The 17,399-nt window shown below is 34.7% G+C and overlaps 1 protein-coding gene across 7 annotated transcripts in view; it reads right to left on the bottom strand.

Moving 5' to 3' along the window:
• Positions 1-7,986: 7,986 nt before the first annotated feature.
• Positions 7,987-17,399, bottom strand: part of MIER1 (MIER1 transcriptional regulator) — a 59,321-nt gene continuing 49,908 nt past the window's right edge. For all 7 annotated transcript variants that reach the window (XM_079134149.1, XM_079134150.1, XM_079134145.1 and 4 more), the window contains 2 exons: positions 15,889-16,028; positions 7,987-11,334 (listed from right to left, as the gene is read on the bottom strand). In XM_079134149.1, coding sequence (XP_078990275.1) covers positions 11,006-11,334; positions 15,889-16,028 — 469 coding nt within the window. In that variant the 3' untranslated portion in view covers positions 7,987-11,005. The remainder of the gene's footprint in view (positions 11,335-15,888; positions 16,029-17,399) is intronic.

Here is a 17,399-nt window from a genome sequence, read left to right as displayed (position 1 = left end):
ACTGCTAGAGGAGAAGATACATGAACAACATGAAAAAACAAGGGAAGAAAATGATCCAAACGAATCTAGATTCTATATTAACAGAATCCAGTGAAAGTATGGTAGAAGAAATGTCAGAAAAGGACTTCAGATTATACATGATTAAGATGATTTGCGAAGCAAAGGATGAGATAAGAGAGCAAATCCAGGCAATGAATAATACTGATAAGCAGTTGAAAGAGCAACTGCAGGAAGCAAAAGATCATTTCAACAATAAACCAAATAAAAAACTCAATGGAAAGCATCACCAAAAGACTAGAACACTTGGAAGACAGAACCTCAGACAATGAAGACAAAATATTTAATCTTGAAAATAAAGTTGCCCAAACAGAGAAGATGGTAAGAAATCATGAATAGAATCTCCAAGAACTATGGGACATAATGAAAAGACCAAATTTATTATTGGGATTGAGGAAGGCACAGAGATACAAACCAAAGGAATGAACAACCTATTCAATGAAATAATATCAGAAAACTTCCCAAACCTGAAGAATGAAATGAAAAATCAAATACAAGAGGCTTACAGAACACCAAATGTACAAAATCACAACAGATCCACATCAAGGCACATTATAATTAAAATGCCTAACATACAAAATAAAGATAGGATTTTGAAGGCCACAAGAGAAAAGCATCAGATTACATACAGGGGGAAACCAATACAGATAGCAGCAGACTTCTCAACCTAGACTCTAAAAGCTAGAAGGGCCTGGAACAACGTATTTCAAGCTCTGAAAGAACATGGTTGCCAACCAAGAATCCTTTACCCAGCAAAACTAACCTTCAGATTTGTAGATGAAATAAAATCCTTCCATGATAAACAGAAGTTAAAAGAATTTACAAATAGAAAGCCTGTGCTACAGAATGTTCTCAACAAAACATTCCATGAGGAGGAAATGAAAAACAACAATGTAGGTCAGCAAAGGGAGGAACTACCTTAAAGAAAAAACACTCAAAGGAGAAACCAAGCCAACTTAAAAACCAAAAATAAGGCAAATGACTGGGTATACAAATCATATCTCCATAATAACCCTGAACGTTAATGGCCTAAACTCATCAATCAAAAGACATAGACTGGCAGAATGGATTAAAAAGAAAGACTCAACAATATGCTGCCTGCAAGAGACTCATCTAACAGAAAAAGACATCCACAGACTAAAGGTGAAAGGATGGGAAAAAACCTACCACATATCCGGACTCAGCAAAGCGGGGGTTTCCATCCTTATATCAGATAAAGTGGATTTCAAGCCAAAGTTAGTCAGAAGGGATAAAGAAGGACATTTCATACTGCTTAAGGAAACCATAAATCTGGAAGACATAACGATCATAAATATTTATGCCCCAAATGACGGTGCATCCCTGTACATCAAACAAATCCTCCTCAATTTCAGGAATCATATAGACCACAACAAAATAATTCTGGGTGACTTTAACACACCGCTGTCACCACTGGATAGCTCTTCCAAACAAAAACCGAACAAAGAAACCATAGAACTCAATAACACAATCAGTAACCTAGACTTAATAGACATTTATAGAATATTCCATCCATCAACGTGCAAATCTACTTTCTTCTCAGCAGCACATGGAACTTTCTCGAAAATAGACCATATGTTATGCCACAAAGCAGCCCTTAGGAAATGCAAAAAAATAGAGATACTGCCTTGTGTTCTATCAGATCATAATGGAATGAGAGTAGAAATCAATGAAAAAATAAAAAACAGAAATTACTCCAACACCTGGAGACTAAATAATATGCTATTGAATGAAACATGGATAACAGAAAACATCAGGGAGGAGAAAAAAAAAATGCTTAGAGGTTAATGAGAATGACGATACAACATATCAAAATCTCTGGGACACTATGAAAGTGGTACTAAGGAAAATTCATTGCATGGAGTGCATTCCAGAAAAAAATGAAAAGTCAACAACTAAATGACCTAACATTGCAGCTCAAAGCCCTAGAAAAATAAGAACAGATTAACAGCAAAAGTAGTAGAAGACAGAAAATAATTAAAATCAGAGCTGAAATCAATGAAATTGAAACAAAAGAAACAATTCAAAAAACTGACAAAACAAAAAGTTGGTTCTTTGAAACAGTAAATAAAATCAACAAACCTTTAGTCAGACTAATAAAGAGAAGAAGAGAGAAAACTCAAATTACTAAAATTCGTGATGAAAAAGGAAATATCACGACAGACACCACTGAGATACAGAACATAATGAGAAGCTACTTTGAAAATCTGTATTCCAACAAAATAGAAACTACCAAAGACATTGACAAATTTCTAGAGACATATGCTCCTCCCAGACTGAACCAGGAGGACATACACAATTTAAACAGATCAATATCAAGCAATGAGATAGAAGAAGCCATTAGAAACGTACCATCCAAGAAAAGTCCAGGACCAGACGGATTCTCAGCCGAGTTCTACAAGACCTTCAAAGAAGAACTCATTCCAATACTTCTCAAAGTATTCCAGGAAATAGAAAAGAAGGGTACCCTACCAAACTCATTCTATGAAGCTAATATCATCCTCATACCCAAACCAGGAAAAGACACATCAAGGAAAGAAAATTTTAGACCAATATCCTTGACGAATATAGATGCAAAGATCCTTAAAAATACTGGCAAACTATATCCAAAAACATATTAAGAAAAGTGTGCACCACGATCAAGTGGGGTTCATCCCTGGAATGCAAGCATGGTTTAACATCCGTAAATCAATAAACATAATCCATCATGTCAATAGACTTAAGGATAAGAATCATATGGTTATTTCAATTGACGCAGAAAAAACGTTCGACAAAATAGAACACCCCTTCATGCTCAAAACACTAGAAAAAATAGGGATAGTAGGAACATACCTGAACATTGTAAAGGCTATTTATGCTAAGCCCATGGCCAACATCATTCTTAATGGAGAAAAACTGAAACCATTCCCTTTAAAAATGGGAACAAGACAGGGATGTCCTCTTTCACCACTTCTATTCAACACTGTACTTGAAATACTAGCCAGAGCAATTAGACAGACTAAAGAATTTAAAGGGATATGAATAGGAAAAGAGGAACTTAAGCTGTCACTATCTGCTGATGACATGATTCTGTATTTAGAGGATCCAAAAAACTCCTCCAGAAAACTTCTAGATCTCATCAATGAATTCAGCAAAATAGCAGGCTATAAAACATGCATAAATCTTAAGCATTTTTATACGCAAGCAATGAAACATCTGAAAGGGAAATGAGGAAAACAACTCCATTTGCAATAGCCTCAAAAAAATAAAATAAAATATTTGGGAATCAATCTAACCAAAGAGGTAAAAGATCTCTACAATGAAAACTACAAAACACTGAAGAAAGAAATTGAGGAAGACCTTAGAAGATGGAAAGATCTCCCATATTCTTGGATAGGCAGAATTAATATTGTCAAAATGGCCATACTACCAAAAGTGCTATACAGATTCAATGCAATTCCAATTAAAATCCCAATGATGTACCTCACAGAAATAGAGCAAGCAATTATGAAATTCATCTGGAAGAATAAGAAACCCAGAATACCTAAAGCAATTCTTAGCAGAAGAGTGAAGCAGGGGGTATCGCAATACCAGACCTTCAACTATACTACAAAAACAATAGTAACAAAAACGACATGGTATTGGTACCAAATAGACACGCAGATCAATGGTACAGAATAGAGGACATGGACACAAACCCAAATAAATACAATTTTCTCATACTAGACAAAGGTCCAAAATTTGCAATGGGGAAAAGATAGCCTCTTCAACAAATGGTGCTGGGAAAACTGGAAAACCATATGCAACAGAATGAAACTAAACCCCTATCTCTCACCCTGCACAAAACTCAACTCAAAATGGATCAAGGAAAAAAAATGGATCAAGGACCTTTTAATCAGACCAGAGTCCCTTCATCTTATAGAAGAAAAAGTAGGTCCAAATCTTCAACATGTCGACTTAGGATCAGACTTCCTTAATAGGATTTCCATAGCACAAGAAATAAAAGCAAGAATCAATAACTGGGATAGATTCAAACTAAAAAGCTTTCTCTCAGCAAAGGAAACTATCAACAATGTAAAGAAAGGATCTACAGAGTGGGAGAAAAATCTTTGCCACTCATATTTCAGACAGAGCACTAATTTCCAGAATCTATAAAGAACTCAAAAACTCTACACCAAGAATACAAGCAATCCAATCAACAAATGGGCTAAGGAAATGATCAGACACTTCACAGAAGATCTACAAGCAATCAACAGATATATGAAAAAATGTTCAACATCTCTAGTAATAAGAGAAATGCTAATCAAAACTACCCTAAGATTTCATCTCACCCCAATTAGAATGGTGATTATCAAGAATACAAGCAACAATGGGTGTTGGCGAGGATGTGGGGGAAAAAGGTACACTCATACATTGCTGGTGGGATTGCAAATTAGTGCAGCCACTCTGGAAAGCAGTGTGAAGATTCGTCAGAAAGCTTGGAATGGAACCACCATTTGACCCAGCTATCCCACTCCTTGGTCTATACCCAAAGGACTTAAAATCAGCATACTACAGAGATACAACCACATCAATGTTCATAGCTGCTTAATTCACAATAGCTAGATAGTGGAACCAACCTAGATGTCCTTCAACTGATGGATAAAGAAACTGTGGTATATATATATATATATATTCAATGGAATATTACTCAGCCATAAAGAATAAATAATTATGACATTTGCAGGCAAATGGATGAAATTGGAGAATATCATGCTAAGTGAGATAAGCCCATCTCAAAAAACCAAAGGACAAATGATCTCTATGATAAGCGGATGATGACACATAATGGGGGGGGTGCGAGGGGGGGCAAGAATGGAGGAAGGAGGGACTGTATAAGAGAAAAGAGGGGTGGGAGGGGTAGGGGGAGAAGGAAAAAATAACAATGAATCAAAAACTATTACCCCATGTAAATGTATGATTACACAAATGGTATGCATTTACTTCACGTACAGAGAAACAAATGTATCCCATTTGTTTACAATAAAAATAAAGAATGATAGTAGAATGAATTGGGCGTTATTACCCTATGTGCATATGTTTACATCACCTGTGTAACTCTACATCATGTACCATTAAAAGATTGAGAAGTTATACTCCATATATGCATGATGTGTCATTATACCTTCTACTGTCATGTATAACTAATTAGGACACATTTTAAAAAAAGAAAAAAATGCATCTTTTTATTTTCAGTGTTATGGAATGGGGGCAATACAAAGGTGCAGCTCAGGATTTATTCCCAAAGTCACAGGGAAATATGAGAAAATAGCCAGTTAGGCTTGCGCCTCTTGAGAGCAGGTGAGAAAAATAATGTTCACAGGTAATTGGAAAATCGAATGTTTGATGAGCAGATGTTTTGAGTTTTCTGAGGGAAACAGCACCATGCTTGGATGTGAATGTGATGGTAAGGAATAGACATGGCCCTTCCCTTCAAGAGGCTTACTGCTAGAGAGCGAAAAGCTGTATAACCAAAAGGGCATCTGTGACATAGGCTGTTAACAGAAGACTTCTTTAATAAGGGTGTCTGAGCACTGTAATTCTGAGATTTGGAAAGAACTACTGTTTTTGGCATATGACTTATTTTCCCTGAGCATAAAGAAAAAATATGTTCATTTCACAAAACTGGGTCATCCTGTTCTTTTCACTCACAGGTGTATCTGACATGACAGTGAGCTGCTTTATTCTCTTTGACTTGGTACTTGCACTAACCACTTGATGAATTTTGAATGTTTTTTAAAATACAAACAACTGTCACAAACACCGGAGGCAACTGCAGACAACACAGCAAAGACCACACCGCTAAGCAGCTCATGAGGCTCCCAATTTAGGCAGTTTGAAAGGTCATGACCATCAGCCACCCGAAAAAATTTCCATTATCTACAATCTGTGTGTGCGCTCAGAGGGGAGTAATAAGACGTTTTTTGTTTGTTTTTGTGGTGCTGGGGATAGAACCCAGGACCTCACACATGCCTGATAAGAGTATTTTCTAAATAATAAATTCAAAAGAGCATACTTAGAATGGCTGGTACCACTATTAGCTCCTCAGCCAGAACTCATTTGATGTTCACTTGGCAAAGCCCAACTTGTGACGAGAGTGGAGCTCAGTTAGTGACAAGTGCAGGGACCAAGATACTGAAGAGTTCCTATTTTGAATAAATTCTCACCCTAAACCTAGATTGCCTGGTCAGGAATTTAAAGTGGTTCAGATAACTCTAATATGATCTTCTGCTCAATGTCCTTCAGTTTCTGGAAGAAACCACTCCTAATTCAGGGCCCAGATGTCTTCTTTTCCTCTTTAAAAAAATAATGTAGTACTCACTATTCAAAGTCCACCTATGAAGGAAGGGACAAGCAAACCACTTGTTTTAGAACTACATGAACTCTGCAAACTTAAGGTCCAGCCAGTGTGCAGAACACATTAGGACACTATGTGCAGCTGACCAGCATTACCAATAATGAAAACCCGAGTTTTACAGAGGAGTTAAACTTTCATCAGTCCTCATCTGCAGTTTAAAAAATCAGGATACTCCTCCACCATATAGTCCTCACGGGGATAGTTAATGACGAAAATAGGATGAGCCTGAATCATTAACAACTGTTTTAGTATAATCTGCTGTACAGTGTCACAAATAAGTGGTGTTTATTTTAGCTGGGTGCAGTGATAACCACCTATAATCCTAGCTATGTGGGAAGCAGAGGCAGAACTGCTTGAAAAGTTTGAGGTCAAACTGGGCAACTTGGTGAGATCCTGTTAAAATTTAAAAATAAAAAAATAAATCAAAACAAAGCTTGGGGGTATAGCTTGGTGGTAGAACACACCTGGGTTCAATCTCCAGAATAAAAAATAGAACAAAACACCCCAATAAAGTATTTTTAGGAGAATCATACATTTATTTCATGTTGGTTAATTTCTAACAATTAAATTCAAGAAAAATCTTACAGTCAGAAATTATATGGCAAAGATGCAGGCAAACTCTCTTTCCTGAGATTATGCCTACTCCTGTACTTGGCATTTACTTCTACCTGATACCTGTTGCTTTTATGAAAAGGACATGCTCATCTCTGAAGCCAGAAGCCAGGCATTGTACCTGGCACAAATATAGGCCCAAATATAGGTAGAATAAGGTTATGTAAAAACAATGAAAACTTGTCCCTACTGATATTTAAATATGAACCTTCACCATCAATTTGGACGGAGAAGGTAGTCTTTAAAAAATGTATTCAAACTACTTCTTACTCAGAAAAATGATATATTAAGTACATTATACATCCCAAGTAAGTCATATGAGCCAGCATATAGACAAGCTGTGATAAAATGATCATATATTCAGAAAAGGGAAAACTCCATCCCAAATGTTCAAAGATCCACACAAATTTGGAAGGGGTGATAATTACGGATTGAACCCAGAGGTGCTTTACAACTGAGCTACACAGCCCCAAGTCCCTTTCTTTTCGGGGGGGAGGGAGGCAGCATCTAAGTTGCTCAGTCCCTCACTAAAGTGCTGATTGATGTTGGCCTTGACTTGTCATCCTCCTGCCTCAGCCTTCTAAGTTTGTGGGATTATAGGTGTGAGCCACCAAAGCCAGAAGATCCACTTTTAAGGGTACATAATAGAGAAGTTTACAGAAAACATGTATTAGAAAAACTCCTTTTCAGTGAGATAGAATAAAAGATTAAAATCTGAAAACTCCTATTCCTCCTCACATTATATGATTTCCCACACTGGCATTTTTGATGAGTATGGATTAGAGTTGGGAAAACCTTAGTATTTCTGATTTGGTATTTTAATCCCTTGGTACATCATCACACATCTAACTACTGCCATAGAAGTTTACCAATCTTCAGTTATTCAAAGTTCCCACTCAATTATCCACTGATAGCAAAGCAAATACTGTGATGAAACAAGTTTTATTTTGCAAAATATTATATGATATGAACTCCACTGCAAAAAAAAAGAGAAGGGAATAAATTATTTTTAATTATATAGTCCAGCGGGGAGCAATACAGGATGAATGGAAGTTCTGGGACTAAAGGATCTCTGTGGGGGGTGGGGAGAGGGGAAGAGACAAAAATATATCAGCCAATATCAGGTAAAAGAAAACAGGAACCACTGAAAACCTATTCAGTGCAATATGCACAAGAGTGGAAGGAACAGAGATTGTACATACTTGCATGATAAAATAATGTGCATCATCATAAAGATTTAAAAATCTATAATTAAATCCTAATGAAAATCATTCACACAGCTTATGTACACAAATATGTTAAAAAAATATTTTAATAAGCATATTCAGAAATGATGGGAAGGGAATGGGAGAAGGTAAATATTTTACAGTGCAAAATTACTATGTATAAATTTAAAAACATCTAATTCATAATTTTAAATGCCTATTTAAATATTACTTCAAATACATTTTAAAGCTCAACAGATCTGTGTTGAACTGAGTTGCAGATTCTGAACTCTATTTGAAAACATCATAAAACAATACCAAATGAAAATGATAGTGCTTTGCTGGGGTGGGAGTGGGATAGGGGGACTAAGTAACTATTAACAAAGGCTTCTTTTCCCAATGCAGTTTGTCAAGAGTTCAAGAGTTATGAAATGTACTAAATCTTAAGCAAATTAAATTCATGATATTACTAAAAAATTTTAAATAGTGCAATGACTTATCAAATTATAGTGGCTGTGTTATGAAGTGTGAAATGCCTGTATAAACACAAAATACAATTAAATACTTAAGAAAAGCTGAACATTATGTATTATAATAGTGGAATGTTCATTATGCATACTTTAAAAAGACAAGAAAAGTAAAATTTTTCTAACATTTATACATGTGCCACATTTATAATCATGCCTGAGAATTTACTTAAAACATTCCTGTAATAAGTTTGTAAGAACTTCACAAACGAGCAAACAAAATGCATCTTTTAAAAAAGGTGAAAATGGCAATTCTAATATTGCAACCATTTAAACAGCACAGCATTGCTATTCTTTTAAAACATTTCTATAGACCATCTTTGACAAAGAGCTAGGACGCTTTGGATTCATTTCATAAAATCTGGTTTAAAAATGGACCATGACCATCTGCTAAAGCTACTGCCATTCTGGATAAATTAAGGTTTTAAGTAAAACAAACAAAACAAAAAATTCCTTGCTTCTTGACACTTCTACCCAAAGCTTTGATTTACTTGTATATTCATGTAACAACAGTGAATGTACATTATATGACACCAAGTGTTGTAAAGTGGCTTTTAACACTGTTTGGGGAACAAAGTTGTTCACATTGGTGAAAGGAAGCAGTCTGAACAAATGTTAATAATACTTCGTGGGGGTAAGGCCTAAATGACAATTACTCAGTGCAAACCTCTACTCAGTTGCATTAGACAATTGAGCCATTAAAAAGAAGACTACTGAAGATTTATTTTAAAAAGGCATTGGCTTTTTGAATTGATGGCTAAAAATGAACTGGAAGAAGCATTTGGGGATATGTATGTGAGAAAAGAATAGTTAATAATCTTTTATAAAAGTTTGGATATAGGTTGGTCTATCAGCTGTATAAAACTACATTTCTTAACAAGAATTTTGCACTAAAAATAAAATGGCACCCCTTACAAGACTATGCAGATGGATAATCCTGTTTGTCATCACTCAGAGCAATGGTTTTATATATATCTTATTTTCATTCTGGAAAAACATTATCAAATCTGGAAAACTGGCTTATATTGCAAAAGTCTGAAAACTCTTCAAACTCCATCACTTCCTCATAAAATCAAAACAGGTGCCTAACAAGTTACTCCTTGTGTGCCAATATCTTAATATCGCTTAACCTTTTCCCCTCTATTGATTTAATGCAAAAATGGGAATTTGTAATGCATATAAAAATAACTAAACAGGAGTCTAGTCAGCATGACACATTTAAGCTGACATTAAACCTTTGTTTTGCTTAAAAAATAATTTTGAAAATTATAGCAAATGCAAAACAAACTGTGCAATCTAAGCATCATGCTTAATTTCAGAATTCTCAAATTACTTGTCCATAAGTAGAAATTTATTTTCACTATTCTTTATGAAGGCTTTTACCACCTGGATAAGAAACAGGACTTAGTTATACACAAACACTTAAAAATTCATTAGAAAAACCTTAGCAAAATAAAATGAAAGCTGACAGACTCAGGATATCAATTCCTCTCATAAAAGTTTATCAACTGTACAAGTTAAGAAAATTATACAAGCTTTTTTGTATTAAGAAAGGACAGCTCAGTCAAGACATATGTACTGTAAAAATCTTTCAAAGGCTACAAAGAATCTGGAAAAATACAGAATGTATTTCTTAAGCCCAGATAAGAATATGGAAAGACATCATTGATGTCAACAATTTTACATATACAAACCTGACTTGGTTTATTTTTAAACTTCTATATATAAAAAATCATGCTAGCATAACTTTCAGGATTCATAAGGGTTTCCTTAATAATGATACTCAATTTATATGGAGAGAAAATGCCTTTTATAAGGACATTTCAAGAAACTCAGAAAAACAGGTGTTAAGCAGAACTTTGAACTTGTTTTTTGGGGATATTCCTCCATATGAAACTAAAGAAAAATTATCTTGTAGTGAACTTTTATGATTAATATATCAAATGAGAAGGTACTGATATCTTTACCTCATTCAAATTTGCTAAAACTATTTTCTATATCCTTAAAAGGGTCTGACAGTTGTGCAGTAAAAGAACTTGAAAAAGGCAGAATTGTAAAATCTTATTCCCTAAAAAGTTATGATTCAATTAAAATTTTCAAATTTTAACCAATTGCCGTAGGAAATAAAAAATTTTTAAGGTAACCCATCAACCCTGAAAATTTTAGACACACCAGAATTTTCTCCAAATAAAGTAAAATAGGTCTAAAATTTAGTCATCTGTGTTTTCAAGTTCTTCAAATTTTCCATGTGATATTGCTTCTTGGAAAAATTCAGAAGAACCAGGACTTTCTTTTCCATTGCTATTTACCCTTCGCCTTTTGGCAGGTCTCTCACTTTTTTCATCCAAATCATTTTCATTTCTTGCAGTCATATGGGCAAGTTTTGGGTCAGTGGTTAAGTTATCTGTTTCATAACCATTAGTATCCATGTCTGCGTGAAGTGGTTTCTTATTTCCACCTGTTGGTCCATTGACGTGTAATCCTTCAACCTTTACTTCTTCTTTGTTTAATATTTCACCTGGTCCATTAGATGACACCCCTAAGTAGGAAGAAAGATAAATAAAACTGGTAGTAAACAAAAGTTAAATTTGTAAAGTATTATAATACAGCTATTGCAAAATACCTTTTCATCAAAAAGCTAAGTATCAAATCTGTATACAGATATGGTCTGAATTTTGGCTCTTACTAGTTGCATGATATTAGGCAAGCTCCTTATACTCTGTATATGTCAGTTTCATCACATATACTCAATAAGGATCAAAACAGGTTTACCTCACAATATGCCTTGTGAAAATCAAGTAAGTTAATAAATATAAAGAACAAAGAACAGAATTTGGCATATGTTAACTTTTTTTCATTTTGTGCTGGGGATTGAACCCAGGGGGACTTTACTGCTAGTTACATCCAATGCCCTTTGTATTTTTTATTTTGAGAGTGCCTTCAACTGCTAAGGTTGCCCTCAAACCTGTGATCCTCCTACCTTGGCCTCCCAAGTTGCTGGGATTACAGGTGTGTTCCATTATATCCTGCAGAATTTGACATATGTTAAAAGATTACTAGGTATTATGTAACAACAAAGAGGCATTGGCAGCTCAAGAGGCTGAGGCAGGAGGACCAAGAGTTCAAAGCCAGCCTCAGGAATTTAGCAAGGCCCTAAGCAACATGGAGAGACCCTGTCTATAAATAAAACATAAAAAATGGGCTGGGCAAAGCCAACATCATTCTAAATAAAGAAAAATTGAAAGCATTCCCTCTAAAAACTGGAATGCCCTCTTTCACCACAGGTATGGCCTCTTTCACCACTTCTATTCAACATAGTCCTGGAAACTCTAGCCAAAACACTTAGACAAAAAAGCAGAAAAAAGAAATTATAGAAAAAGAAGAACTTAAACTATCACTATTTGCCCACGACATGATTCTATATTTAGAGATTCACAATATTCCACCAGAAAACTTCCAGAACTAATAAACGAATTCAGCAAAGTAGCAGGATATAAAATCAACACCAATAAATCCAATGCATTTCTCATAATTCTATATTTAGAAGATCCAAAAGATTCCATCAGAAAATTTCTAGAACTAATAAATGAATTCAGCAAAGTAGCAGGATATAAAATCAACACCCATAAATCAAATGCATTTCTATACATAAGTGATGACTCCACTGCAAGAGAAATTAGGAAAATTATCCCATTCACAATAGCCCCCCAAAATAAAATACTTGGGAATCAATCTCACAAAAGAGGTGAAAGACCTCTACAATGAAAACTACAGAACACTAAAGAAAGAAATTGAAGAAGACCTTAGAAGATGGAAAGATCTCCCATGTTCTTGGATAGGCAGAATTAATATTGTCAAAATGGCCATACTACCACAAGTGCTATACAAATTCAATGCAATTCCAATTAAAATTCCAATGATGTACCTCATAGAAGTAGAGTAAGCAATTATGAAATTCATTTGGAAAAATAAAGAGATCCAGAATAGCCAAAGCAATCCTTAGCAAGAAGAGTAAAGCAGGAGGTATTAAAATACCAGACCTTAAACTATATTACAGAGAAATAGTAGTAAAAAATGGCATGGCACCAAAATAGACATGTAGACCAATGGTACAAAATCGAAGACACAGAGACAAACCCACATAAATGTGGTTATCTAATACTAGACAAAAGCACCAAAAACATACATTGGAGAGAAGACAGGCTCTTCGACAAAAGGTGCTGGGAAAACTGGAAATCCAAAAGTAACAAAATGAAATTAAACCACTATTTCTCAACCTGTACAAAAATCAACTCAAAGTGGATTAAAATCTTAGGCACTAGAACAGAGAACTGTGCCTAACAGAAGAAAAAGTAGGTCCAAATTGTCATCATGTCAGCTTAGGACCTGACTTCCTTAACAAGACTCGTAAAGTGCAGGAAGTAAAATCAAGAATCAATAAATGGGATGATTCAAAGTAAAAAGCTTCTTCTCAGCAAAGGAAATAATAACATGAACAGAGAGCCTACAGAATGGGAGAAAATCTTTGTCATACGTACCTCTGCACCTCAGATAGAGCACTAATCTCTAGGAACATAAAGAACTCAAAAACTTAACACCAATAAAACAAGTTACCCTATTATTAAATGGTCTAAGGAATTGAACAGACACTTCACAGAAGAAGAAATACAATCAACAAACATGAAAAAATGTTCATCATCTCTAGCAATTAAAGGAAAACAAAACTACTTTTAAGTGCTTGCCTCACATGTACAAGGCCCTGGGTCAATTCCCAGCAAAACAAAACAACAAAACAACAAAAACCACAAAACAAAATAAACGAACAAAAAACCACCACCACCACAACAAAAAGGAAACCACTCTAAGATTTCATCTCACTCTAGTCAGAATGGCAATTACCAAGAATACAAGCAATAATAAGTGTTGACTAGGATGTGGGAGAAAAGGTACACTCATACATTGCTGGTGGGACTGCAAATTGGTGCAACCACTATGGAAAGAAGTATGGAGATTCCTCAGAAAACCTGGAATGGAATCACCATGTGACCCAGCTATCCCACTTCTCAGGTTATACCCACAGGATTTAAAATCAGCATATTACAGTGATGTAGCCACATCAGTATTTATAGCAGCTCAATTAATAACAGCTAAACTATGGAACCAACCTAGATGCCCTTCAATAGGACAGATAAAGAAAATGTGGTACATATGCACAATGGAACATTACTCAGCCTTAAAGAAGAATGAAATTATCGAATTTGCAGGTAAATGGATGGAACTTGAGAATATCAAAAGAATATCATGCTAAGTGATATAGCACTTTTAAGTGTATGTTTGGACACTACAGCATCCCAAAAAACCAAAGGTCGAATATTTTCTGTTAAGCAGATGCTGAACCATAATGGGGCAGGGGAATAGGGAAGAATGAAGGAACTTTGGATTGTGCAGAAGGGAGTGAGGGGAGGGGTCTGACGGTGGGGATAGGAAGGACAGTGCCATTAGACAACCATTATTACCCTACACTGTATGAATATAGGACCAGTGTGACTCTGGACCATGTATGGCCAGAGGAATGAGAAGTTATGCTCCATTTGTGTACAATGTGTCAAAATGTATTCTACTATCATATATAATTAATTAGAACAAATTAAAAATACTAAAAAAAGGAAATTAGACTGAGGGGATCCATCCTCATGAGTGGATTAATGCCATTTAAAAAAAAAAAGGAGTGGGGGTCGGGAATGTGGCTCAGTGGTTAAATGACCCTGGGTTCAATCTCTTGTACCAAAAAAAAAAAAAAAAGAAAAAAAAAGAGGCATTGGATCCAGTAGCCTAAATAAACTGAACTGAAGAGATATGCATAAACTTTCTAGATTTAGCAAAAGGGTTGACTTTACAAATCCATGTAAAAACAAAACCAATGGTTTTTATTATAGAAACTTAAATTTTCTACTGACATATAAAATCAAGATATCGTAACTTTTGTATTCTTAATGAAATCTATGGGTTTTGTGCTTTAAAAGATCACACACTGTATTTATCTCAGAAGATTTAAATAATCTGTTTTTTAAAAAGTAATGCTGTAGTGTCCAAATATACACTTAAAAGTGCTAAAAGTAAATAAAAATTCCTCCACAACAGGTTAAGAAAAGTAAAAGCATAATTATCCTAATAAAAGTAAAGTGATAGATCATTAGAGTTCATGGCAAAATGGAATTCAAATTTTGGTGATAGGAAGTAAACACAGGACCTACCACTAGAGATAATTACTAAGTTTAATTACGTGAAAAATATTCAGCATAAAGAATAAGCCTCAAGTATTACATTCTGTTTAAAATAAAATATTCTATTTTTCTTAGCTCAAAAATGCACTTAAACAAAGGGATTAATGTATCATGAGATACTGAAGGAAATCATCAAGGTTATTATGCTATCAATATTATGCTTAAATATTCAAAGCAGTGCCCTTATTACCCACTTTTTTTTCTTTATATGCTTTCAGCTAAGTGCTGTAGTGACAAAAGCGCTCAAAGTATTTCATTATAATTGTGAAATGCCTGGAACTCTGGTCTAAAAGTTAACACCAATACTTATATCCAGGCATCATCCCACCTAGATAAGGAGAGATGCTACTGTAAACAAATTTCTTAAAAAGAAATGGTCACTGTTGGTAGTATGCTTTAATATTTGCTTTTTAGGAATATTAATGGAAATTCTTTCCAATTACTATGTATTCTGTGACTTTTAAAATATGTATGCTGACATTATGTATGTTTCATATTTTACTTAAAATTTTCATTTTCTGTTTTAGAAGTCTGATAAACCCAAACTAAGTTTCTTTTTTTTTTTTTTGAAGGTGATCAGATCCTTCTTTTAAAATACTTTTTTTAGTTGTAAATGGACACAATACCTTTATTTTATTTATTTTGATGTAGTGCTGAGGATTGAACCCAGTGCCTCACATGTACAAGGCAAGCACTCTACTACTGAGCTACATACAACCTCAGTCCCCCAAACTGAGTTTCCTGAGGTATGTACCAAAAGACAGTATCCCTCACCATGAAGAAATAGAAATGTTTAATGAGTTACTTACCATTTTGATTACTATTGCTTATAGTGCCATCTTCTTTCTCAGACTGGCTATTGCTGCTGTTTGAGGCAGTTGGGGGAGGGGATGGTGCTCGACTTGATGCAGCACTTTCACTTTCATCCAAAAGCCGATCCATGTAGTCCCTTAAAATTAAGGTAAATAATAATACAATTATTTTCTTATAATAAAAAAGATTTAAAATTAAAATTAGTTGAGGTTAAATTTTCAAGTCTTCATTAACAAAAACATCCTAATTTTCACTTCCATTCAATCTAGTGCCTCCTGCACCAGGAGCTAAACATTCAAATGGAAAGTTCCCTTTGGTTACATGTTTGTAGGGAAAATGTATAAAGGCTTTAACTAGCAAATTTTAAAGACCCATGGAAGTTTAAAAACTTAAATTTGTAGGCAAGTGTTCAGAGTGGCCCAACTAAAACTGAAGGATCTGCAAGTGAAGAGACTGGGATGTTGTTATCAAGAAAACAAAGTAAGTTCTGAACAAATGTTGGACTTTTAAAGCTCCTAAAAAGCAGAAGGAAGATAAACTGGGGCACAATGAAGAAGACTGTCCATCTCTAAAAATCTCTTCTAAATACCTTCTATTATAGATCTGAGCTATAATAAACTAAGTTCTCAGACTTATCTGTAGATTTTATCCTGTCAGTATCTATTAAGGTGAGCTCAATTCTTCCCTGTGTTAGTCATAATGACATTGGGCTAGGGTGAGAAGATCTGGGTTACATACTTGGCTCTTTTTGAGGGTCAGTGTCTTTACCTACAAAATGCAGATTAGTTATACCCATCCCATCTATCACATGTTTGTTCTATTTGGTATGTATGACAATGTTTTGTAAACTACAAAGGTCAGCAAACTATGTACTGTGGGCTAGCCATCTATTTTTGTAAAGTTTTACTGGTATGCAGCCACACGTATTAGTGTCTATGACTGTCTTCCTGCAATGACAACAGAGTTGGGTAGTTGTGACAGAGACCTTAGGATCTGCAGAGCCTAAAATATTTATTATTTATCTCTTTACATAAAGAAGATATTTGCTGATTCCTGTACTAAAATATAATCCTCCAAGGGCAGGAGCTTTAGTCTTATTTTGTTTACCACTACACCAATAAATTTAATAAATACATATTTATTTTAAAATTTCTTTGAAATAAGAGTAAAATGAATCTCTCGAAACTTTGCAATAAGGTTAAGAATGTGAATAAGGAAATAGTTAAACCTCTTAGGACTTCGCTGAAATTCTGTGGAAAGAATCTATAATATACTCTTAATTATGTTATAAACTTACTATATTTATCACCACTGTCACCTGGGTTATGAGGATATAAGGATATGAGGAATTTAGTACTCAATCTTAAGATGATTTCAAATAGTCTAAGATACAAAGCTAATGCATATCACAGAAACATATATGACTGACTGAATCAATTTAATATCGTAGACATTATTTTCCTCATCTATATATAGTGGAGACTAGAATTAAAACTCAATGGTTTTT

Source organism: Sciurus vulgaris (genome assembly GCF_902686455.1).
Source record: "Sciurus vulgaris genome assembly, chromosome: 1".
NCBI classification, from domain to species: Eukaryota; Metazoa; Chordata; class Mammalia; order Rodentia; family Sciuridae; genus Sciurus; species Sciurus vulgaris.
Note: the sequence above shows the minus strand (reverse complement) of the source record. Positions and strands in the feature narration are given on the sequence as shown.